General features: G+C 40.2%; 1 protein-coding gene across 2 annotated transcripts in view; it reads left to right on the top strand.

Moving 5' to 3' along the window:
• Positions 1-19,402: 19,402 nt before the first annotated feature.
• The window catches only part of tenm1 (teneurin transmembrane protein 1), a 198,295-nt gene continuing 193,351 nt past the window's right edge, over positions 19,403-24,346 (top strand). For both annotated transcript variants that reach the window (XM_061247745.1, XM_061247744.1), the window contains exon 1: positions 19,403-19,619. In XM_061247745.1, the coding sequence (XP_061103729.1) occupies positions 19,403-19,619 (217 nt within the window). The remainder of the gene's footprint in view (positions 19,620-24,346) is intronic.

Here is a 24,346-nt window from a genome sequence, read left to right as displayed (position 1 = left end):
AAAAAGATTAGCTCTGAAATGGGGCAGTGATGTTTGATTAGGTACGGACTCTTATTGTGCTGTCTGCATCTGGTTCTTTGCGTTTGCAGTGGTGCAAAATGCCATTTCACTTGTACAAATGTATTTTAATGAGTAAAGAGTTTGGAATTTGCAGGTGCATTTCATTTCATTAGAATGACACCATTTGAACATTATTAATTTATTTTAATATCATTTAAGAAACTGATTCAATTTTTGTTCTCATAAGGCAGCATTCAATTACTTTGAATTATGGAAATGCACACCATAGAGTATATAAAAATATATTCATATAGATATGCATTACATTTTACTCCCACCAACTCTTCTTTATTTCCCTTGTTGCTGTGTGGAATATTGCCTTTCTTAACTTCTGTTTCTGTGGTACATCACTTCGTTCTGAGTTTTTACTTCAGTGTGGGCTGTGCCTTTGTTCTAAGCAGACACGAGGGTCAGAGTTCGCATTCTAGTGAAGGCTCTGTAATTACAGCAACCGGCAATTAACGTGAGGGAAGAAAGAGGCAGTTTGTCTGCTGGTGTTCGGTACAAATGTTCGAAGTCGTTCTTTGTTTCACAGCTTTTCCACAACTCCACAAGGCCAATTTGTTTGTGACCCAGCTAGCAAATTAATTAGTCAATTGCGCAGACACACACACGCAAACATACATGTACGCACACAAACGGACATCAATTAAATGTATTCCGTTATACCATGAGTAGATGGGTTTATGTAAGCCACTTTGTACAAGGGTTTGTTTAAATGTACAATTTACTCCCTAAATTGATTGTTTTAGTGCATGTTTTTTGATATAACATATCCAAACAAGACAATTCCAGCCTATGTTAATTTTCAAAACATAATTCCTGCCGCACTGACAATACTTTATTTCTAACTTTGAGAGATGAATCATATTTCCTAGTTTAACCATCTGGTTGTATTCTGGTCAAATTTGACTGATTTACACTTTTTCTGTGTCAGGAATGCAGATTCTTTCAACCAGTTTCCATAAGTCTTCATCAAATTTATATATTAGGCATCTGAATATGTAACATATAAGCATTCATTTTTAGGGTTATCTGTTTCTGGTGAAATATGTCCAGCTGTCAATTCAGAAGACACAGATGGTAATTGACCCTCACAAGTCAGGTAATGAGTACAACAACACAAAAAATATATATAGTTAAACATACAACTTAACACTGTAAAGGTAATAATAAAAAGGTGTAAAACATATAGAATGGTTGCAAACTTGCCAGGGAGAGGATGCAGGTGCATATTAACCCCACAGATGGTAAGGTATTGAACCCGTAGATACAACCATTTGCATAAACCACAGTGTCCGGAGCACCGCGGTACAGAGGGAGGGAGGAGATCATGTCAGTCAGTGGCCACGGGTCAGAGAGCTCTGCCCAGAGCTATTACCAGCCATCGCTGGACAGCAGAAAGCGCTGGAGCAACATCGTTGGATTTAAATACCAGCAAGACCACCTAACTCCAGTGAAGCAAATGATGACTCATAACAATGCTATGAGTTATTTCAATAACTGTACATTAAGTGGCAGTGTCTAGATCAATGTCCACAACAAAGATACTTGAGTGTCAGTTTTGTCAGGTGTAACGTAACCTAGCAAGCTAGTCAGCTATCGTTAGTGCAGTGGGGATACATTATTGCATTATTGTTAGTGGAGTGGGGATACATTATTGTTAGCTTACGTTACCAATACCATTACTTAGCTAGAGCAGCGGGGATACATTATTGCTAGCTAACGTTAGCAATACCGTTGCTTAGCTACCAATGAACTACTGTTCAGCGGAAGAAAACATTTACCATAAAACAGTGTTGTGTTCTCTACATTGAATGTTGGCAAGAACTAGCTTACTTGCATCTTCCAGGACCGTGTAGTTTTGACTATTTCTAAAATCAAATAGGATTGTTTGCGTAAAAGAGAAATTCTTAGTCCTTAGCCTTAGCCTACTATATCCACTGGATATTCCCTGTCACCACAACATTAATCCTGTCACCACAAAAATTGCCCTGCGTCGTATAAAATCGAATGCCACAGCAAAGTTTACTGTTACATAAAATATAAGCCAAATTGTATATAAACCATTTGCATAAAAGTAAAATCATTAGACCTGTCGACTATGGAATCTGTACAAAATGGGGGTAAGCAGTGGAATGTCAGGGATATGGCTGTTGTTGTCAAGTTACACAAATTAAGCTGAGAACAGAAAGCACCTGAACCTAATTATAATATTCAAAAAATCATTTTGCCACTCTAAATTAAAATAAACCATGAATGCATTTGGATCCTACTAAAAAACTTACATCCGAAAATTTTGTGTAAATCCATTTTCGAAGGATTTATGGTCCATTTTGTTCGGCTCACGTTTGATAAATGAGGCCCGTTGTGACACAAAAATAGTTAAAAAAGATACTACATACTAAAACTAGAAGTTTCTTTCTCCTCAGTCATGTGCAATAGCACATGCACAAAAGGGTTAACCCAATGTGCAGTTTAGAGCTGTGTATTACTGAACGTAGAAATGGATGACAACAGTGGCACCTCATACTCTCCTAATATGTTAATGCAAGCACTCTAAATGTAGCCCTCTGCAAGAGCAGTGACTCCCAGAAAAAAAGTAGAGAGATCCATTATGGCTCGAGTTGCTGTATGAAGGAGTAGGAGAGGACTGGAGCTTCGACTAAAGAAGGAAGCAGCAGTTTTCTTTTCCTTTCTTTCTTTTTTTTTTTTTTTTACCTGTCTCCAGGGTACCAAGCCTGTTTTAAACAAAGCAAACAGAAGGTATTGGCACCTAAAGTAGTACAGCAGACTTTTTTGAGCTGTGATCAAAGCCGAACAGTGTTAGTCGTGTGTCATGTTTGGTTCTACCAGAGCACTCCTCATACAAATACCAGAGATTTGCTGGCTCGGAGGCTGGTTCATGCCACCACAGAGGCGGCATGAACCGCAGTCAGCTTCTAAAGGCTGCCTATGTGTCACAGCCAAGCTACAAATAGAAGTACTGAGGGGAACCGGGGAAGGTCATGCTTATATAGCATCATACAACAGTTTGTGATTGGCTGTGAGGCATTTGAAGGAGTGGCATTATCACACAATAAGTCACTCCTAACTTGGCAAAACCAAACCGCTATGTTTATGTTAGGGTGATTAATTGTATCGCAAATACATAACCTAGCAGCTCTTCAGAAGAGCTCCTTTCGGTTGTTAAAACAGCATGAGTTTGAACCTGAGGGACTGTATCATTCTTTAATCTGTTTTTATAAAAACGTGTTGGTAAAACTGTTGTATAGTTGCTATAATACATAAGAAGGAGTGACTTATATAAATATTTATTTTGTGTTCATAAAATATTTATAAATAAAAATGTATTCATCGAGTTTATAGATGGAAAGTCTTTTGTAATTAAGCTAGTTAGTTCTAGTGAGCAAAGCAATCTGCCTTCCTTTCGCTAAATGATGACTAAATAATTCCTTATTAATGTGTCAGCTGTCTAAGCCTTTTGTAATCAGGCAGACACATACAGAGCCTGGGGTGAAAGACTTGTGATGGGTGGATATCATGCAGTCTGAGGAAGGACGGCAGTGCGCCCCTTGTTGCAAATGAGCATTGCCACGGACTAAACCTCAACACGACTTCACGGGCCAGAGTCAGTTGATTATCTGAACTGATACATGTGCTGGCAGGCTTTGAGCTTCACACATAGTTTAATACAGGGTGAGTTCTGTGCAAACGAAGGTCTGGGCAGATTGCAGAATACATTTTGGGATATTGAGAAATATCATGCAGTTTTCAGCTGTCAAACCTGTGCTGAAATGTTATCATTCTTCAGACTGTATGGCATCAGTGATGTATTGTCATCCGATCTGACTTCATCCATGAACCAAAAAAGCTTCATGTCTGATTCATCAGGCAGAATGCAGTAGGTCTTTAACTCCCTGAAATCGCTGTTTAATTTCTCTATATAGTTGCAAAATTGATGTTTAAATTGTCCTGGTTTTAATGTCTTCAATGTGTCCTCAGCATTTTGACATTATGCACGTTTCTAAGTTCATCTGTCCATGTCACTTGCAGTTCCAGGCACCAAAGTTCAGTTTCATGTCACTTAATTCCTTATCATTTTCATAAAATTCAGATTTTGTTGTTTAGATGGAAATTGGCTGGGCCTGTCAAGGACAGAGACTTGTCCTGAAGGAACACCAGCATTGTCTTGGCTGTATGCTCCGGTTCATCGTCGTGCTGAAAGGTGAACCATCTCCCCAGTCTGAGGTCATGTGCACTCTGGAGCAGGTTTTATTAAAGGACATCTCTGTATTTGGCTACATTCATCCTTCCCTCAATAGTGACCAGTCTCCCTGTCCTTGCTGCTGTGAAACACCCCCATAGCGTGATGCTGCCACTACCATGCTTCACCGTAGGGATGATACTAGCCAGGTGATGAGCAGTGCCTGGTGTTGCCATACATGTTGCTTGGAGTTCTGCCCAAAGAGTTACATTTTTATCTCATCAGACCAAATAATATGTTTCCTCATGCTCTCAGAGTCCTTGCATTTAAATTGCATTTGACAAACTCCAAGCGGGCTGTCATATTCCATCTAATCAATCTTCCAGGAAGGTCTGATTGATGGAGTGCTGCTGAGACGGTCGTCCTTTTGGCAGGTTCTTTCCTTCTCTGCAGAGGACTTCCGATGCTCTGTTAGACTGACCGTTGGGTTCTTGGTTACCTCCCTGACCAAGGGCCTTCTTTCCCAGTTACTCAATGTGACCGGACAGCTAACTCTAGGAAGAGTCATGTTGGTTTCAAACGTCTTCCATTTCAAAATTATTGAGGCCACTGTGCTCCTGGGAACACTCAAAGCTTTGTAAATGGTTTTATGCCCTTGCCTTGATCTATGCCTCACCACAATTTTATCATGGAGGTGTACAGAGTGTTCCTTGGACTTCATGGCTTGGTTTTTGTCCAGACATGCAGTGTGAATTGTGGGACCTTTTATTTGCTAATCAAGTTCTAGAGACATATCAAGGATAATTAAAGCATGCAGGATGCACCTGACCACAATTTGGAGTGCCACAGCAAAGGATCTGAATAATTTCTAAAGACATGTTTTCACTGTCATTATGGGTTATTTAGTGTAGATTGATGGGCAAAATGTCAAATTTATCCATTTAATATTAAATCTACAACACAATAAGTTGTGCAAAAAGTGAAGGTGTCTGAATACTTTCTGAAGCCTCTGTATGCTCTGAATCCCCTTCTGATAATGAGCACAGAACTTGCTGGCTAAATAAATAATTAATAAATAAATAAATTCAAAGTATGTCATGATTTTTCATTTCTACAGCTATTTACCCAAACTCGTGGGACTCATCGCAAGCAGTCTCCATATGTTGCAAGGCTGTTTACTGAGCTAAGATTTGTACATCAGTTTTCAATTTATTCCTGTAAGGAACAGACTGTTCTGCCCAGCGGGTATCCCACAATGCTGTGCATGTGGTGTGACAGATTGTCCAGTAAGTCCACGTCTGATGTGTTCTCTCAGGAGCAGGGCCTCTGCCATCCTGATTTGAACAGTTCTTTACTTCTTAGTCATCTATGTGCATTCTTAGTCGTCTTCAACATTTTCAGAATGACCAGTACATTCATGAAAAGAGTTTGACATTTTGCGTCCAGGGCACTGCATCCTTTTGATGCCAGTGGCAAATTAGATAATATTACTCTTTATTTGGACATGGATTTCCTTATGTGTTTCTGTAATCTGGATTGATTGTAAAATTGACAAGTGACAGCTCTGCTGTTATTTTTGGCTAGAAAAATAGATCAGTAATTAGCTTCGCAACTCACAAGCTGGTGGTTCACTTCTGACAGTGGTGATACTTCCCTAATAGACATGTTGAAAGCAAAATCCCTTTCATGGTTAAGGAAGTATTAAAGAACTGCTATTATGCTTATGATGTTGTGGCCCATAGGTTCCTTAGTGTGCATCCACCGTTTCTCAAAACACTTTTGATCTTTTCAGCTAACAAGGGATCCCTCTCTGTCAAACGTGTTGTCAAAGTGTGATTATAACAGTGGGAAAACACTGCCTTCACCATGAGGCTGGACTCCATCAGGCAAACCCAATTTCAGAGAAACAGTGATGCTTCATGGCACTGTTATTATGAGCACAAAGAGTGTCAAGAAGACAGTCGGTGTTGTTCAGGCATTTGACAGTTTGAATGTTCAGGGTCAACTGATTAGAACCTGTTCCATACAGGCTATATTAATGTTGTAAATAATGAAACAGAATCTCTGGTTTGGGTACACCTGATATTGCAGTCCAAGACGAAACATGGGATATACCACAGGCTCGGGAAAGAGCTCCGATTGGACGTTATTTAGAGATTCTTTATTTTAGATTGAACCATTCACAGTTTGAACACCTAATAGTCCCAATTTGTTTTGTTTGACCTGACAGTTGAAGCTAGCTATCTATATTGTCTCATTTCCTAGCAGCATCTAGCTGGTTAGCTAATAGTGAGCTGGATCCAGCCATTTTATCATTTCGAAAATAAGAGAAGTAAAAAAATGGACAGATTGCGATATCATAATAATGTTTTTACATTTTTTTATTCCAAATGTCCTCCCTTTCTTCGACCTCTAGCATATTTCTAGCTTGCGGTTGTCCATTTTGAGGAACGTACCACTTCCGTCCCACTGGCATTTGACCTTGCCATGGCAGTAGACAGTAAAAATAAAAATGTTATCCCGACGGCAAGTTTGTCCTACTATTACCGACTTCGCTATCGACAGCTGCCTTGCCATCATTGTCTCATTGAAAACAATGATATCCTGTTTCGCCGTGCCGTCAACAGTTTGCTGTGTGGATGGCCCTTTATGCTGTGCTCACTAACATTCATATTTCACATTCAGGATCAAGACAACTAGAGGGAAATGTTGAAAATATCAAATATCAAATATCAAAATATCAAAAAGGTTATTATTTAAATTCTCAAAGTAGTTAGTTTATGGGTTGCATCTTTACTTTAAGCTAAAGGTTGCTGGAAAGCCAATGTTTACTTGAAATGTGTTGTCGAACAGAAATTTAATGTTTCATAATGTAATATTTGATGAGGAAAATGTATAGGATTAGCAAAGCACCCTCTCTTTAATGTTTAGAGTTTTTCATTGTCATTTGAAATACTGGAGGCTAGTTGATGGAATACGTTATAAGGCCCGGACACACCAAACCGACGGTCGGCCGTCGGACGTCGGTGGCGCCCTGTCGGCCGAGTCTTTCCGGTGTGTCCCGCACGGCGACACGCCGTCAGCGTGTTTTGGAGGGCTCCGATGAGAGAGAGCTCTCTGATTGGCTGTCCAGCTAGCGAATCAGTGCACGAGAAGAGAAACGGAAGCGACGAAAGCAAGCCATTCCAAAGTTACTATCACTACCAGACATAATTTTCGATTAGTATTACTAAATAGCGAGAGAACAAGGAAATTGCTGCAAACTGTTTGTTGTGAGCGAGAAAATGGCTGCTTCTAGGTCCAACGCAATGCAAACGCATTCCCCGGTCTTCCGGCTTCCATTTTTTGAAAGACAAATACATACTACCGCCACCTGCTGGTGTGGAGAGTTATTACCTCTCACGCAGGCGCAGAACGTACGTGCAACTCGGCCGTCGGCGGACCGTCGTTGCGGTGTGTTAGGCACAGCCAACATTAACGACGCGTATCGACGCGAGGCGTTAGATTATGGTAAACTTTTTAATAACCTGTTAATAACATATTATATTTTTCATATGCACTAAGATTGCTTGTTGTGGAGCTGTGAAGCTGTTGGTTTTCAGAATATTGTTACTATGGTATATCAATCCTATATTTCTGCTTCTATCTTGAAGGATGTCTGAATATACCACTTAATTTCATCCATCAGTCCAAGGAATTGACTGCTCCTCAGGCACAGTCAGATTCTGTCTTAGATAATAAGATAATTGACCCATTGATCGCTCTGTGAGGTACAGATACAGCATATAAAAAACCGGGTGCAAATTCTGTGTTTTTATTTTGGACGAGTGGGTCATAACAAGCATTCATGTTCCATTTGATTATACAAGAGTGAAGGCAAACCTAGGGCAATGCATGTTGTTGATGTTCAAGTCTAGTCTACTTCAAACAGTTGTCTTGTGACATGACAGGGCGGTGTTAGAATGTTTTTGAAGAAAATCTTAGTGGTGTGTACTGTCCAGTTTTCAAACGCCTACTCTCGTCAGCTAGCGTTTCTGAAACTGACCATGTCAAGTCTCGTCTCAGGTTGACTCTTTGTTGTCAACTGGTTTCAGAACATTGGGCTATGTAATAAACAAAACGTATTATCTTAATAACCTACCACAAAGCAATTCACTAGAAAAACGGCCAGTAGTGCCGCAACGGCATCGGTGCCAGTGTCAGACACTATTTACGAAGCTAGATTGTTTTAGCTAATGTTATGTTGCTAAAAAAACAACACAGTACCAAACAATATAGACAATACAACGTTTTGTTAGCTAGCTAAATAAAATACACATATAAAGGTCACTAGAAGAAACATTGTCAAGCACGCAGAGTAGTTATTATGCAAACATTTGTTTATGCTTTGGTGTGGACTGCCTAGTTTTTACTCCCAACGTTCTGAGATTTTAATTTGGGCTTTCTTATCTTTCTCCCGCCTCGTCTCACTTCAGAATAATTGAATTCTGACAATTCTTTCAGTTAGTGTCATAAATATGTTGTTTATTGTGCACTAAATATAGTTTTACACAGTTGTACGCAGAAGTACAGTGTAAAAGTATGAAAGAATGCTACACCTAGGTTGTAGCTCCTTGGAGCTTGTTCACTTTGGAATCTTTGAAGCTCAATATCACATAACCTCTCAGAACACAGATAGAACCTTATAAATCCAAGGTCATGATTAACGGACCATCAAAACAAAGTTCTGGAGGGCGGGGTTACTTTTTTAACTTGGGAGAACTTTAGGGCATTAAATAAGTTGCTGTGATGTGCCTCGTTGCTGGGGATAAACAGTGAGAGTGAGGGAGGGGGATAGATAAGATGCAAAAATTAATTTACAGGTGCAAGAGTCTGAAAAAAAAAAGGGGGAGCGCAGTTCATTAGCAGTGGGAATCCTCCACTGTAACTCAAAACGTGTCAAACCCAGGCCCTATAAAGAAAAGCCTTTTTAAATGCACAAAGCAATCCTGATGTAATTAATTTAATTAATTAGGCTACTAAGAACTAAGAGCAAGTTAGGTTTAATAGTTAACTGCATTACCCATTTATTTAATGGGATGACCTGAGGGATAAGTTGAGGTAATTGCTTGTCTTTTAAATTTTTTTTTTACTTTACAGCATTTCTTTAAAGACATCAAGCACAGGTTTTTTGCAAATGACTGACAGTGCATGGGTGATGTACAAACCAGATCTGCATTCACTGCGGCAGTGCCATCCAATGTAACTAACAATGGCCCCTTGCTCCGCTATGGGCATGGTGAGACTGAACACTGTGTTCTTTCCATAATTTAATGATTCAATGACGAGTGTTTTGCAGATAGGACGAATATAAAGTATTCCCTGAGCCTTACAGGATAGTCTACCCTTGAAAACAAGTTTAAACTCAAAAGATGTTGAGATGTAGAGATAATGATGCAGTGTACTATCAAACATATTAACATTATTAAAATATGTAGTGCTTGATACAGTAAATATTGGAGTGTCTCCAATCAATCTTAGTTCCTTTTGCTAGCAAGGTTATCAATTGCTAATTCAAGGTTATCATTTATGTTTTGATGGTATAGATATTTATGAATTTCTTTACGCCTGTGAATGATTGAGGTTGGAAGGTGATGGCGTTTCCCTGCAAATTGAAATGTTGAGCATCTTGTGTCTTCTCCCCCCATAATGTCCTTCCCATAGTAGCATGAAAATATTGCTTTGTGTTGCTTTTGATTAGAGGTGACACATTTGAGACATTGTGTCTTGGAGGTACTTATGCTCTTGAACAATGGAGAATGCCCAAAAGCAACAGAATATTCTTAGTCGACCCAAGCTTGACTCTTGCGTTTACCTCTGTGTGTATGCGGTTGTTTGCAGATGACCCGAGGAACTTGTCTAACAATGTGTGTTCTCTACAGAGAGAGGTCTTGATGGATGTCTAAAAAGGCCCAGGGCTTGCCAAAAAAAATATTTCTCCTCAGGTAGAATTTCGAGCACATCAGTCAAGGGAGCGGGGCCAAAATTTCCCGCTAGGCATGCTGGCGCCAGCGCTGAACCTTGGCGGTTCTCCGGAAACGAGTCCGCTAACTGTGTGCGTCGGCCATTTCTGTCTCTCCCACCGGGCAGTACACTGAATACTCCCACAGCCAAATAAAGCAAGGGAGCGAGGGAGAATATGTTCCCATTTCCCCTGTGAACACTGCCAACAGCATGCCATCCCGAGCTCTTTCAGCAAGACAAGGCCTTCACGGACGACATCCATCGCCCCCTTTGGTCTTTTTCTTTACGATGAAAGAGAAGAAGCAGAACTGCCGTATATCAGAGAGAAAAATAACGGCAACATTCATGCTCTCCCTCTCCACCTCAACTGGAGTGAGATGAGTGCCCTGGCACAAAATGGCTGCTGTGCATCACCCAGGTTGGCTCTGCACATCGGTGTTGGTTGAGGCGAGATTCACTGTAAAGCCCTTTGAGTATTTGGGAAACGCTATAGTATGTAATGCAATGTCTATCTATCCATCTAGCAAGATTCTGTTTTTGTTTGCTGTTCATGCATATTTTCTCCAAAAAATAAAGAAAACTCAAAAGTGAAGGAGAAAGTGCATTTCATTCAATTAGACTGAATCTATAGGACCACAAGTCTCTTTATGAATGTCCCAGGATCCATTAATGCATTTGTCTTCTGTTCCTGCATTAATTAACCATGAGAGACCACTCTAAATGGCCCTGTGCTTTCACATTTAGTAACAAATATTGTCATACAAATCCAGGATTCATTATCGTAGTACTGTAGGTGTGTTTTAGACAGAACAGTGAAACTACTCAGAGCTTCACTAGGAGTGACACATTTGGAGGAAGAGTTAAGTAATCGCTTCTCTTTCAAGGTCCAGTCTTACAAAATCTTACCAGCATGCGCAGTTTCCAAATTACTCCACAAAGAGTTTGATATTACAGTCTGTAAATATTGATCAATGATTTATTACTTCACATTTTAACAGGATACATTTGTTATTAACACTGGTATGGACTGGCAAGCTGGGTTTTAAAACAACTAGTTACCAGCATTCGCTGGTTGACCAGCTCATATCCAGCCAGACCAGGTTATGAGCAGCTTGACCAGCACAATCTTCAAGCAGTTCAAGCTGACATGGCAGTATTTTACAGCAGGGTTATTCTAATTAATTCATTATTCATACTGAACATGCAGTTAGTGGTATGTTACTTATTCAGATTTTTAGATCCACACTGCTTCATGCTCTTTTTTAGGTTTATAAATGATTTTTTTTGTCACAGTGATGAGTTTGTGGAAACATACTGCAAACAAGATGAGAAGAATGCGATGTGCCCCAGAGTTAAATTTAGACCTACTTAGCAGTTGGAGTCCCCGATGACACATCCATAAAGCCGAACATGACTTGTATTTCCTTGTACTCTGGGTATTTGGACTGAATTTTGCTTATCTTCAAGAAAGTAATGACAGAAAATGTGATATGATGTAATAGCAACCAGCAGCTGACTTAAGAACATGGTGATATGAAACCTTTCTTAGCTCCAAGTGCAGTGGAAGATGTGAAACATCAGTATAAATGTATTATACGAGGAACAAGGCACTCTTGCATGTAATAGATGAGTAGTGTTGGTTATACAGTAAGGCACGCTTTATGTGTGTGTGTGCATTTCCAGGATAAATATAAGAAGAAGACGAAGAAGAAGAATTTATTAGACAGGCAGATGGATAGATACCTTTATTTAAACAGAGTGAGGTGCAAGTGCAAGTTTATGGAAAAAAACATAATTTAAAGAAACCCTCAATGCTAATCACTTTGTCCAAATTGAGGGTAACCTGTAGGTGATTCAATTTAAAAGGTGCATAGAAGGTCCCTCTAATTCAGTATTTAAATGAGGGTTATAGAGAGTAGCAAGTTACTGAGAGTGAGTATACCAGTCAATGGATCTAAATAGGGAACAGATATAAGATGGAAGTTTATCTGACATCGCTTTGTAAATTATTATGAGGCTGTGGCATTCTCTTCTAGCTCAAAGTGAGGTCAGGCCTACTTTCTCATACAATGTGCAGTGATGTGTTCTAAAACTATCATCTGTAATACATCTAAGAGCACTATGATACACTGCATCAAGCAGGGTTGGAGCAGATGCCTGCATACTGTATAGATTATATCAGCATAATCTAGCGCAGATAAAAAATGTTTTTAAAAATGACGTAGTCTAAACGTCCCTTTTAAGCAGTTTATTTTCCGATCATCATCTAACCAGATACCAAAATACTTACAACACTGGGTTCTCTAAAATCTCTAACTTTTTCTCTAATTTGTCTGGGCTGGGGTGACCACACGTTTAAGATCGAATGGAGCATTCTGAATGGCATGAAAAGCCTGGAAAGTTCTAAAAGCTTCATGAACTGAGGGTTTTGATGTGAAAATGATGGTCATCTGCATTGATGTCAACAGAACTATTTGTAATGAGTGAGCCCAGATCATGTATGTATAAAGTAAACAGCGACCTAAAGTGACCTAATGTAGAACCACGGGGGACCCCCTTGTTTGCTTGTGCTTTGTCTTTAACCCATTATGGAATCTTATGGGCGCCCTATAGAAAACCAATAGAAAGGCCTTGGAATCACAACGCATTTCAGCGGTGATATGTATTGAAAAACAGTCTTATGATCAAATACAATGCTGGCGTCTCTTCCACCCATAGGGGGTTAATATAATCCTCAAACCACTTTGTCAAAAAGACATTGTCATCACAACCAACTGACTTCAGCCAAACTAAAAGAACACTGCGATTTACTGTAGTAAAGGCCTTCGATAAATCAATAAATAAGGCAAAGACAATGCTCTCTATTGTCCAGTGAACTAATTACTTGGCTGAAAGACTTAAATGTGTTATTGTAAAACAAATAATAATTATCGAATCGTCTTAAAATATAAGTGGCTTGTAATATCGCATAATTAAATTACTTCCAATGCGGAGTCGGACATATTCAATTCCCTCCCTAATTCGGAGCGTCTGATGAACTATTTGCAGCCTCAGTCAGACGCGATCCCCGCTGCCATTTCAGGAGAGTGACAAAATCCACGGGTCCCTGACATGGTGTGAGCGTGGGGGCACTGCTTCTTTTCACGCTGCAGCTCACAGCCAAGCTCACGCAGAGCTGGAGGAAGATATCTCTAATGCGGCTTTTGGCATGCGGTCAGGTGTCAACCAAACCTTCCCATACCCTGCACGGTGATGTAATCAGCAATTACGCATCGCCCTATGGCGCTACGGGCTCATCAGCGCCGGCGCAGGATGGATTCGACTGGATTTTATCCGAGGCCGTCGGGGTCGTCCCTGCGCCCCAGCGTGGCGCCTTAACCAAATGAGCCACCCAGCAACCCCCATAGATTCATATTAATGTACCGAGTTTTTACAGTATGCATAATTTATAGCCGTGCGGGGACTGCCTTATGCTGGCTGTCATGTGTGATTTTTTTTGTTCTTTGCCGCTTGTCTCAGATGTTCCTGAATGCATGCATCTGTAATACTGTATGGACTAATCCCCCAAAATCAAAGCTTCCCTGCTGAGAAAAACAGCTCAAGCTAGATGTTGAAAGAGTTGGTCGCTGGTTGACCAGTTCATACTAAATATGTTTTTTTCAGCTCAAGCTATGTTTAGCTGGTGATTTCAAGGTGGTCATAGCTAGATTTTACAACAGGGTCCTCTTTGAATAGTGTATGCAGTTCATAATACACTTTCTGTGTATGGACATTTTTGTTTGTCATCTCGGTTGTAGAATTAGCAAATTGGCTCCAAAAATGCCTTGCTGTTATACATATACCCTGTAATAGATTCATGGAATACATGAACAATGCAACAGTTTCGCACAGGCCATGACCAAGCCGTGTTATAAAAATGTCCACAGCAAGGTTGAAGTGATTGGATTATTAAAACGCTTGCGTCTTTTTGACATTTTTATTTCCCTGCATATCCGAGGTAAATCCAATAAGCGCACCCATTAGCTGGAGAGTGTTGAATAAAAGTCGGCCGTTGTCGTAATGACCCATGAAAACTAGGTTGAGTGGGGAGGGCAGAGGCCCACAGTAAATTACATAAAGGATTTGTCCAGGGTGACTCGTGCTACTTACTGACGCGTGTCTCATATCATATATTCTGTCACCCGTTCAGAGGAAGAAACATAAAGCACCTTCCTTGTAGCGAAAAACGGAAGTGCAGTGCTGTGCTCATTTGAATGGCTAACAGGGGAGGTGCAGTGTACTTAAGGGAATGTACAATCCTGTGTGAATGGCTATCAATTTAAACTAGCTGCAGTTAATGCATTGTTCCAAATTGATTTGTGACTCCAACGTTGTTAATACTAATTGCTTCGAATACTAATTGTTAGCATTGTTGTCTGTCCATCGTCTGTATAACATCTCTTGTTCTATCTTTTATGCTGAAGAAGGCGTAAGCCAAAATGCGTCCACGGTGACCGCTGCCGTCTAATATATTCCAAGAGTATTTTTTCATTTTTGTGGAAAAGCTATGCGAACACGTAGTGCAGTCCAGTCAGGCAGGGCCGGGTGAGTTTTGGGTGAGCGGAGCGGTGGTCACGGAGCTGTGTGTGTGATGGGGAGTGAGCGAGCGCCCACAGCTTGCCCCCAGCACATAGACGAAGTTCGCTCCCAGTGCACCCCTGTGCCTCGCAAACGGGAGGGTTTTCCCTGGCCTAACAGGGGATCCGCATGAATATTTAATTCCCCTCCCAATTACCGGCCGCCACGCTCCCGAGAAGCGCGCAGAGATGCCGGGACCTGTCAGCAGCATTCCAAACTGAGCAACCCCCCCCCCCCCCCCACTAACAGGAATCAGAAATTTAATTCATATATACCCCCCCCACCACCATCACAGACAGAGACACACACCCGCCCATCCAGCCACTTTCAGATGCTGGGGGGCATGGGAATCCAGAGACGGCAGGGGGAGGTGGCTCGGGTATGGGGACTTCAGGAGAGAAGCATTATGGGAGGAGAGTGTGCACTGAACAGGGAAACAAATAATTAGACTTGAATGAATTATTCCAGCTACTCCTGTTGGTGAGTTGGTGCAGCTATTTTTTCTTTTTCTTTTTCAGGCCTAATGTTTTGATGCATTTCAAGAGCTTATTTATTTTTCATCAGCTGCTGTCAAGATAAAATACCCAACAACAGTAAATATGATAAAGCTAATATTAGTTCCTGCATTTCCTAAGATTCTCTATGGACAGATTCTACATATCTAAGTGGTCTTTTTTATTCACAAGTTTGTTTGACAAGTTGATCACGACTACTGCTAAACTCAAAAGACTTTGCGCTGTAAACACTTGCTTTTGTTAATTTGAAAATGAACTATGAATCAGAATATTTGATGTCAAAAATAATTAGGAATAAAAAGGAATATATTAAAATATATAAATAAGGCAAAGTTAAGACTAAGTTAGTTTAACACGGAGGAGAAGCGGCATGCTTCTATGACACTCAGCAAAATGATAATAGCCTGCTGGAGAGGTTGATTGTACTGTGTATGTCCTTGAGGTAATTATACAGTGTGAGTTACACATGGCATTGTCTGCTTCTTGGAGACGAAATAACATATTTTTTCTCATCCAAAATGTGCATAAAATATAGAATTAGAGGGAGATTATACAGTCTCTGAAGCCTATGTACACTGTCTCTGTTCCATTTCTTTTGTATTAACAATTCCCTCTTGGTACTACTGGCACACGAATATTATCTGAAATAGCATTAGTTTTTATTCTGGTCATTTGCATTCCTAGAATTCTATAAGTCGACAAAAAAGTACAAACCAGGACACGATGCCGAAGTGTTGTTTACTCGGGCCTGTGTTCTCCGTGCCTGCTTGGCAGTCTATTCGCAAAGCCCTAATCAGCTCATTAAATCTTACTCTGTGCTCATCGGAGAGCCCGGTGTTTTTCGCCCCGCGCTCCTCCGATCGTTGATGGGCGCGCGGAGAGGCCCGGGCTGTGCCACGCCTTTCACATTTCAGTACGCACGAGAAATACCATAAGGTGTGAAATGAGGGTGTTTCGTTTTCGTCCTAATAAATCTCTGAAGAGACAGACGCGGGCGGCCACGACGCAACGATCGTCCGCTACACGGGGATCGTTAAGGGGCGGACGTGCTGCAAGGGCAGAGGCGAGAGCGTGAGGCTCTGTTGAAGACGTGGAGTCATGTTTGGCAAAATGGGGGGGGGGGGGGGGGGGGGGGGGGTGTTCATAGTACTCGTGCCATTTGTAAATGGAAAAAAATGACATTTTCTTTTAATGACATTTCACAGTGATATTATTTATTTATTTATTTATTTATTCAGTCATTAATTTTTTGAGTGAGGCAAAAAGTGTTGTCGTAAAGATCAATTCCGAGACTGATTAGATTTTTGGTAGTGCATGAACTACACAGCTCTTTGTCCAGACCAGTTAATATACAGTGCATACTGTTTCAGCAGATCCTTCAATTAAGTAAGCTTCCAGTCAATCAAATGAGCACAAATACTCCTTTTGATTGTAAAAGCCAGGTGTTTGTGGTTTCTTTGCTCAAAAGCACAATTTTTAAGAAATTCTCCAAAATTGCAAAACAGTCTTTGCGAAAATGGACACTAACACCTGGAAATGTCAAATTCTCAATTTAATTGCTTTTCTGTCTTTGTGTGTGTGTGCATGTTTCCGCACGTGTGTGTGTGTGCGCATCCTTTTTTTAAACATCTGAAAACAATATTTCCTATTATGGAAGAGAGATATATTTTCGCCTTATAAAGAGCCCACAGATGATGTCCCATGTTTCCAATATTTATTATTTTCAATAGTCGTACCCAGCACACACTATATGTTTATGGTCTACTGCAACAAAGAACAAACAAAAATGTATGGACAGTTTGTAAACTGCCTTATCTGCTGGGTTAGTACAGACAGACTGGACAGCCAGTATGAACAGATAAATATTAAGCTAGCAGTTATTGGATATTTCAAAAGAGGATGGTATTCTCATAGGGCTGGCGTGCAGTGGGTTTAACAGAACCACTCTATTAGTAATTTTACACAATCAATCAGAGATTCATTTGCATTTATCAACAATGTACCATCTGGTAATAGAACATTTTGAAATCGTCATCTCTCTGTTGTATGGTCACCATAATTCCTACAATTTATTTGCTTTCAAATGAATCCCTTTACTTAATTTATGGTGTGGCTTAAAATGTACTTGTGTTGAGGCTACTATGCTACTAAAACAATTCATCAAATTTGAATTTGAAAAACGGGCTGTAATGATGAGTCTATGGGCAGTGGATCTGGAAATACTGCAAACCTCTGTGGATCTGCAAACCTCGCCTTCTGGTCCTCTTGGTTGGCTCAATTGCATAAGGCAAGATCAATCGAGCACAGAAAACTATTTTAATACAAAACAATTATGTGTTTGACCCAGGTCTGAAGGGCAGTCTGTAGCTTGTCTATACCTTTCACATTTTATGTGGTGGTTGGAGGCGTGCACCTCTTGGTTGGTGCAGAGAACAAGCACACCATCCTCGACTTCCCACACTCGCCCTGGACTGTGAGTCAGAGTGCTGAGTAAAAAAGCCTTCATTTCCACAGTGGGAAACAGTTCCTTGTTCATTCGTCAGACACGCCCACTGGGAGCCCGCACAGTCAGTCTAACCACAGTGCGCTTTGCCTCTTAACTTTCAGTGACGGGCTTAAGCAAGTGTCGCGTTACCCCCCCCCGCACTCAATGTTATGAGTAGTCACTGAAAGGAATTAAATATGTTCAGTAAAATTAAAAACATAAGCCTTTGTTATTCAGATTCATAGAGAAAGGGTCCTTTGCCCAGAATATTTAGTGATTCACAGAGAAAGGGTCCTTCACCCAGAATTAGGGCTTCAGTCTCATCGGCTCAGGCAGAGAAGAGCGTTCTCAAAGGAGAACGAAAACAGCGCTTAAAAACAAGCCTCTAATGGTCAATTAGCAATACAAAACACTGCCCACGTGCAAAATTAATAACGTATTCCCACAGCAAGGCAGGGATGGGCCATATAAATGAGTATTTGATTATCACGTTTGTCTTAAAATGCCATTCAAAGTTTCAGATGTGGCAACAGCGCATGCGGCTATCCGTTGCCTGGGAGCCTGCATTGTCTGTTTGATGTAGCAGGAGAGGATTGAGGGAGGTTATTACCTGGGAGTCGTCCTGTTTCTCTGCCGGAGAACTCAAGGACAGTGCTGTTGTTCTATCTGCAGTAGGGCAAGGCTCTGGGCCAGTGCTGTGTCTGAGGTTTAGTAGCTGTCAGGGGGGTTGACAGAAAGGTCAGTGCGGGCGAGTCTACGGGCGGAATAAAGGCATTAAGTCAGTCATTGAAAGGTCAGGGGTGGGCCTACACCGAACCTTCAGCGTGCTCCGGCGTTTTTAGTACAGTCCCAGGTGTTGAAACAGCAACCTGGAAAACACTGTGGTTTAGGTAAAGGACATTTAAAAAAAATCCACAATCTAATTTCACTGCTGCTTGCTGCTTTTTTGTTTTCTTTTTCCACTAGCAAGGAATAAGACAGACTGTTCCCCGGCTTAGGCCAGTAAGAAGCATGATGGCAGTATTAGAACTAATTTAGAATATTAGATTACAAGTTCCTGTTCTCTGATGCGGAGATTAATCACGTGGAAGCACACAAATCACATCATTATCCCCTCCAAAGTTTCTCCTGGAGTTGTGGATGAGAGTCATTATAACTTTTGGTATTTTTTATTTAAGTGCTTCAGAAATTACACAAGATTAAAGTAATCTCTCATCCTGTTTGCCAAAGGACTTTTCACTCCTGCTGCTTTCAACGCGACAAAATCTGACTGTGGTACGACCCAGCAACATCTCAATGCTCAGAGGGTTTGGTGGATGTTAGTAACACTGGATGTTCTTAAATCTCACATACTAGCTTCACTTAATCAGAGCGGAGCTCCAAAACTGCACAGATGATGCCCACTGTACAGATGGTCTAAAGCCCTTCCTTGGTGTCTCCTTGTACCTCCAGGTTGCTCTGTGCGCTGCGTAGTGGAGCCCATGATTTAATGAGTGTGGTTGAGCTTGCCCAGCCATGGAACAGAGGGATTGCAAACCCTATCAGCCACTTTCCAAGGCCCGGCACGAGATGGAGCTATCCTACACCAGCTCTTCAGAAGACAGCGACGACGGACGCGACCCGCGGAAACCCTACACCTCCCGAGACACCCCGCCCGACTACGGCCAGGACCTGCGGCTGAACTACAACAGCCACAGCAAGAAGCGCAAAGTCGGAGACGGGCCCACGCAAGGTGCGGTACCCTTCCCCGCTGAGTAAAACTGCTCGAGCTAGGTTTTGAAACATCTGGTAGCTGGTTGACCAGTTAAGACCAGCTCCCAGCTCGACATGGTTTAACCAGCTTTAGCTAGGTTTTGAAATTGTTGGTAGCTGGTTGACCAGATCAGACCAGCTCCTAGCTTGACATGGTTTGACCAGCTACCAGCTCAGACAAGGTACCAGCAGTAACTGGTTGACTAGCTCATGCACATCTAGACCAACTTATGGCCAGCTTGACCAGCTCAATTTACAAACTGTATTTTACAGCAGGGTTCTGCTCTTTATCAACTTCAGATGACCTGCTCCTCCAGGAGATGCAATACAAGTCAATCAAATACATAAATAAGTTTGTTCTGTAGACTAATTACTGCTAAATTAGAGTCATTACCTGACCTTGTTGTCTTCAGCTGTAATAAAAAGTAGTTCCTGTGTTACACATGGAAATGAGGCTGGATGGGTTGGGCTCACATAGGTCATCACCACCTGCATCAGAGCCAAAATGGGGCTTATGGTTGGAAATGATCAGGGGGTTATGGCAGTTATGCAGGTATTCTGCTTCCTAATGTCTCTTGTCCTCTTTGGTTCTCTGTAGCAGCCAATTAAGATGAGAGATGTACTGTGAACATAGAAACTGGTCAGATCCTCTTCGCCATGTGTGCATTATTCAGTTTCCTCATAACCAGGGCAGTGAGTTTCTTGAAAATCCAAATTAAGACATTCTGGCTTACTCAATCAGAAAATGAGATATTCATATATAATGCATTCATTAGTATAGCAATGCTTTCTGACTACTATTGAATCTATCACCAGCATATCTTACTAGTAGCGAAATACCTAATTTAGCTAATTATGGTGAATACTTTAAAACATAATTACAGAAAGATTATGCTATCTTTAAAACATTAGATGTCTTTCACTGTTCATGGAAAATATTCCTTAAAATTAATTACCATTGAAGTTATTATCAAAGCTTGTACTCTTACCAGAAGGAGGACACATTAGTACGTAGCAAAAGGAGTTATTGAAGAAATGTCCCCTGGTGTGTTTACAGCGATATTAGTGGCCCAGAAGATTCAGTTCTTCTGTTAGAGGATGTACACACATAAAGTTGAAATTGTGTGTTTATACTGCAGCACATAACATTTACGGTACCCTACTTTCCTTTTTTGCCACAACACTTAAAAAGGGAGATGGAGACTGCACCAGGAGTCCCAAGGAATAGCTGAATTCATAATTCTTCCTTTTTGTAAGAGCTGTTTCCACACTTTTGTTTTTTGTTTGTTTCAGCCTTTTCAGATTGTTTCATTCCTGCTTGCAAACATGAAAAAGAAAATAATGTACATAGGGCATATTTAACTGCTCTCTCTGTGTAATTTAAAATAATCTATACTAATTAGTGAGTTAAAGAGGAAAGATACATTAAAGAAGTAAAGAAGAAAAGAACATTATCTGTTTTGAAAACTGGGTTATGATCATTCATTTTGCTCATTATATCTAATTGTTTATTGATCAGTGGTAAAACAGTAGGTTGTTCAAGTAAGATATTGTAGGAAAACTATGCTTCATGCAGGTAACCAATCACTAAACTAAGTATAATTGGCTCTATCCACATGATCTGTTCACCTGTCTCCAACTGTGCGTCTGCATTCTACATGACCAGTTTTGCTTCTATGTTGGGAAAAAAAGATTTGCCATTTGAAGTGCTAATTACTTATAAACCATGCTGAACAATAACAGATTTTCTCAGCTTTCTTAGTTGTATTGATTAAGCGCTTACTCTTGGCCCTCTTGGTGTTGCTGCTAATGAATTATTGTAAAACTGTATGCCGCTAAAAAAGACTAGTCTTTGGAGCAGTAACAGAAATCAAGCTCTGCCTGTACCCGTTAGGCACTTGTACAAAGTACTGTGATGTATGGCCAAGATCAAATGTAGCTACTGTAAACCCTGATACAAGGTTCAAAGTACAGAGAAATACTGAAGAAAACCATTTTCTTTCATATTTCTCGAAGACCAAAGTTAGATCACCATCAAATTGAGATATGAGAGAGTCATTGCAAATATTGAATCAGCCAATCATGTGGCAGCAAATAGATGCATAAAAGCATGTAGAAGTTGTCAAGAGGTTCAGCTGTTTTTCAGACCAAATGTCAGAATGAGGAATAAATGTGATCTAAGTGACTTTGACTGTGGAATGATTGTTGATGCTAGACAAGGTGGTTGGAATATCTCAGAAACTGCTGGTCTCCTGGGCTTTTCATGCACAACAGTCTCTAGAGTTTCTAGAGCAGAGAATGATGCCAAAAAATGAAAAAACATCCAGTGAGAAGCAGTTCTGCAGAAACACGATGTTAATGAGAGAGGTCCGAGGAGAAGGGCCAGACTAGTCAAAGCTGACAGGAACACAAATAACCACATATTACAACAGTGGTATACAGAAGAGCATCTGAACACACAACGCATCAAACCTCTAAGTGGATAGGCTACCACAGCAGAAGACTTAATAAGTCTAAGAAATACGAATAATAAATACCTAATGAAGTGCTCACTGAGTGTATATATTAACATTTAAAATTTTAATTCAGGCTCACATATCCGAAGAGCTCCCCACAGTGTTCTTTAACAATCATTACAACTATCTTAGCATTTGCTAACTCTCAGGCTATTCTCAGCTCAAGAATAAAACACTGGGCAAGATTCAATCAAATGTACTAGGATTTGATCTCGGTTTGATTTGATTTTATTGAAATATGTGTGTGCACTTAAAGGGATTATGTACATTTAATTGAATTTAATATGCCCTTAAAGTGACTAAATGCATTTTCCTGAATTGGGGGGGAATTGAATTCCAGTATGTGGACGTATCTTTTTAAGGTACAGCCAGACAGCTTGTGGAACTGGAGTATTGTAAGCTTTGTAAGGGTTGAGACAGCAAACACAGTTATGCAGAGTATTTATCATTAAACTTTAAAAACTGTGTTTTAGAAATGAGCATGCCTGTAGTTAATGTTAAAGCGTAATAAAAGCTGTGGAAAACACAGCTTCCATTGGTTCCATTGGTTCCATTGGTTGTGGTTACTGGTGTGCAGTGGTTGGCGCATCCAAAAGGGTTGTCTGCCAACCTTGTAGGGACCTGCAAGTGGACGGAAGCTTCCAGAAAATGGGCTAGCTGCACCACTAGCAGAAGTGAAGTTTAGAAATGTGCATTCTCCTGCCGCGAATTGATAAACAATTGATGGGCGGATTAAGTAACCGAAAAGTGCAAACTCCCCTCTGATACTGATACCAATTAAATTTGTTAAATGAATCATATGAATCTTTACAAGTATAAATACGCTAACAAATAATTTACAAAAACTGAAAACAACATCCTGCAGCACTCAGCCCACCACATGCTAATCAACTGAAATCTTGATTATCATGATACACCCCTAACAGCTGCACTAATAACAGTGATCACTTTAAAATTAGGTCTGTATTCTTTTTAAAAGAAAAAAGGACAGTATAATTGCAAAAGGTTATAGAATATTGCTTGATTTTCTTATATCTGAATATCATATCCGTATCCGTACAATTAAACTAAGTGTAATTGTGCTTGTGCAAAGTGAATGTAAGGTCGTCAGGCTAAAGCATAACTTTATTATCAGGCAGTTTGTCTATTCCTGGGTGTCTAGTCCTCCAGCAATAAAAACTTGTGTGTCCCTCCGCAGAGCGTTAAGTTCATAGTCCGTTATTGCAGCTGCTTGGAGAAACTCCCTTATGCCATTGTTTATTTTAAGGAGCTTATAGCCTAACAGCACCTGCTATCTTATTATTATTTTTATTATTATTATGTATTGTTGCCTAGTCCTCTGAACATTACAATAAATGTTACTCAGATTTTAGTGAAGGGATATACTGTAAGTATGACTAAATACGTAATGCACAAATGGCTGTGTTTAATTAACACATAGAAAAGTGTATCTTCCTTTAATACATGACGGTCAAGGTCAAATAAAAAAGAGACAGCCATGGTTAGAAGTTGCTTATGAATGCAAATGAATGAGGAGGTCAGGACCTTCCGCTCAGATGAGGTGCAAAAAGGGACATCTGATGAAAGAGCTATGAATATACACAACTCTGTAAATCATGAACTCTCAATGTAAAATTAGCCATTCACATAATATGCATAATATGAATATTATTCATTTTTTATATTATTCTAGTATTTCTCTATTTTTAGGTTTTAGAAATATCTCAAATCCAGCCTCGGAAACAAACACAAAGCAAACCAGAGATCCGTATACTCTAGACATTCTAATTAGTCGTGTTTATTTTAGTAGTTATGAAGTGCTTTACAGGTACTGTATGTCCTATATATTATATTATATTTGTTAAATCAATTGCTTGTTTTAATTACAGAAACCAGAAGCTTGTGCCAACACTGTAAAAAGTGTTTGATTCCCCAATTAAAAATTATTTAGCAACAGACTAAAATACCACTTTAGAGTTTGTTCAGCTCTCAAGGTTCAAAGTTCTGTGGATTAAGTCTCAGCTCTGGTGACAAGGCTTTTATATTGGCACAGTACACTACAAAAATTCTTGTAAAATATTGGTAGTTTTGTGAACTACATTTTATTACTCCATTCAAACTCCATTCAAATACAAAACCAAAATTAAACCTGGAAGCAGGGGTTGAAGGAGGCCAAGCAGTCCAGCTGGGC

This window comes from Conger conger, chromosome 7 (assembly GCF_963514075.1).
Source record: "Conger conger chromosome 7, fConCon1.1, whole genome shotgun sequence".
In the NCBI taxonomy this organism is placed as follows: domain Eukaryota; kingdom Metazoa; phylum Chordata; class Actinopteri; order Anguilliformes; family Congridae; genus Conger; species Conger conger.
This window is presented reverse-complemented; position numbering and strand designations above follow the sequence as displayed.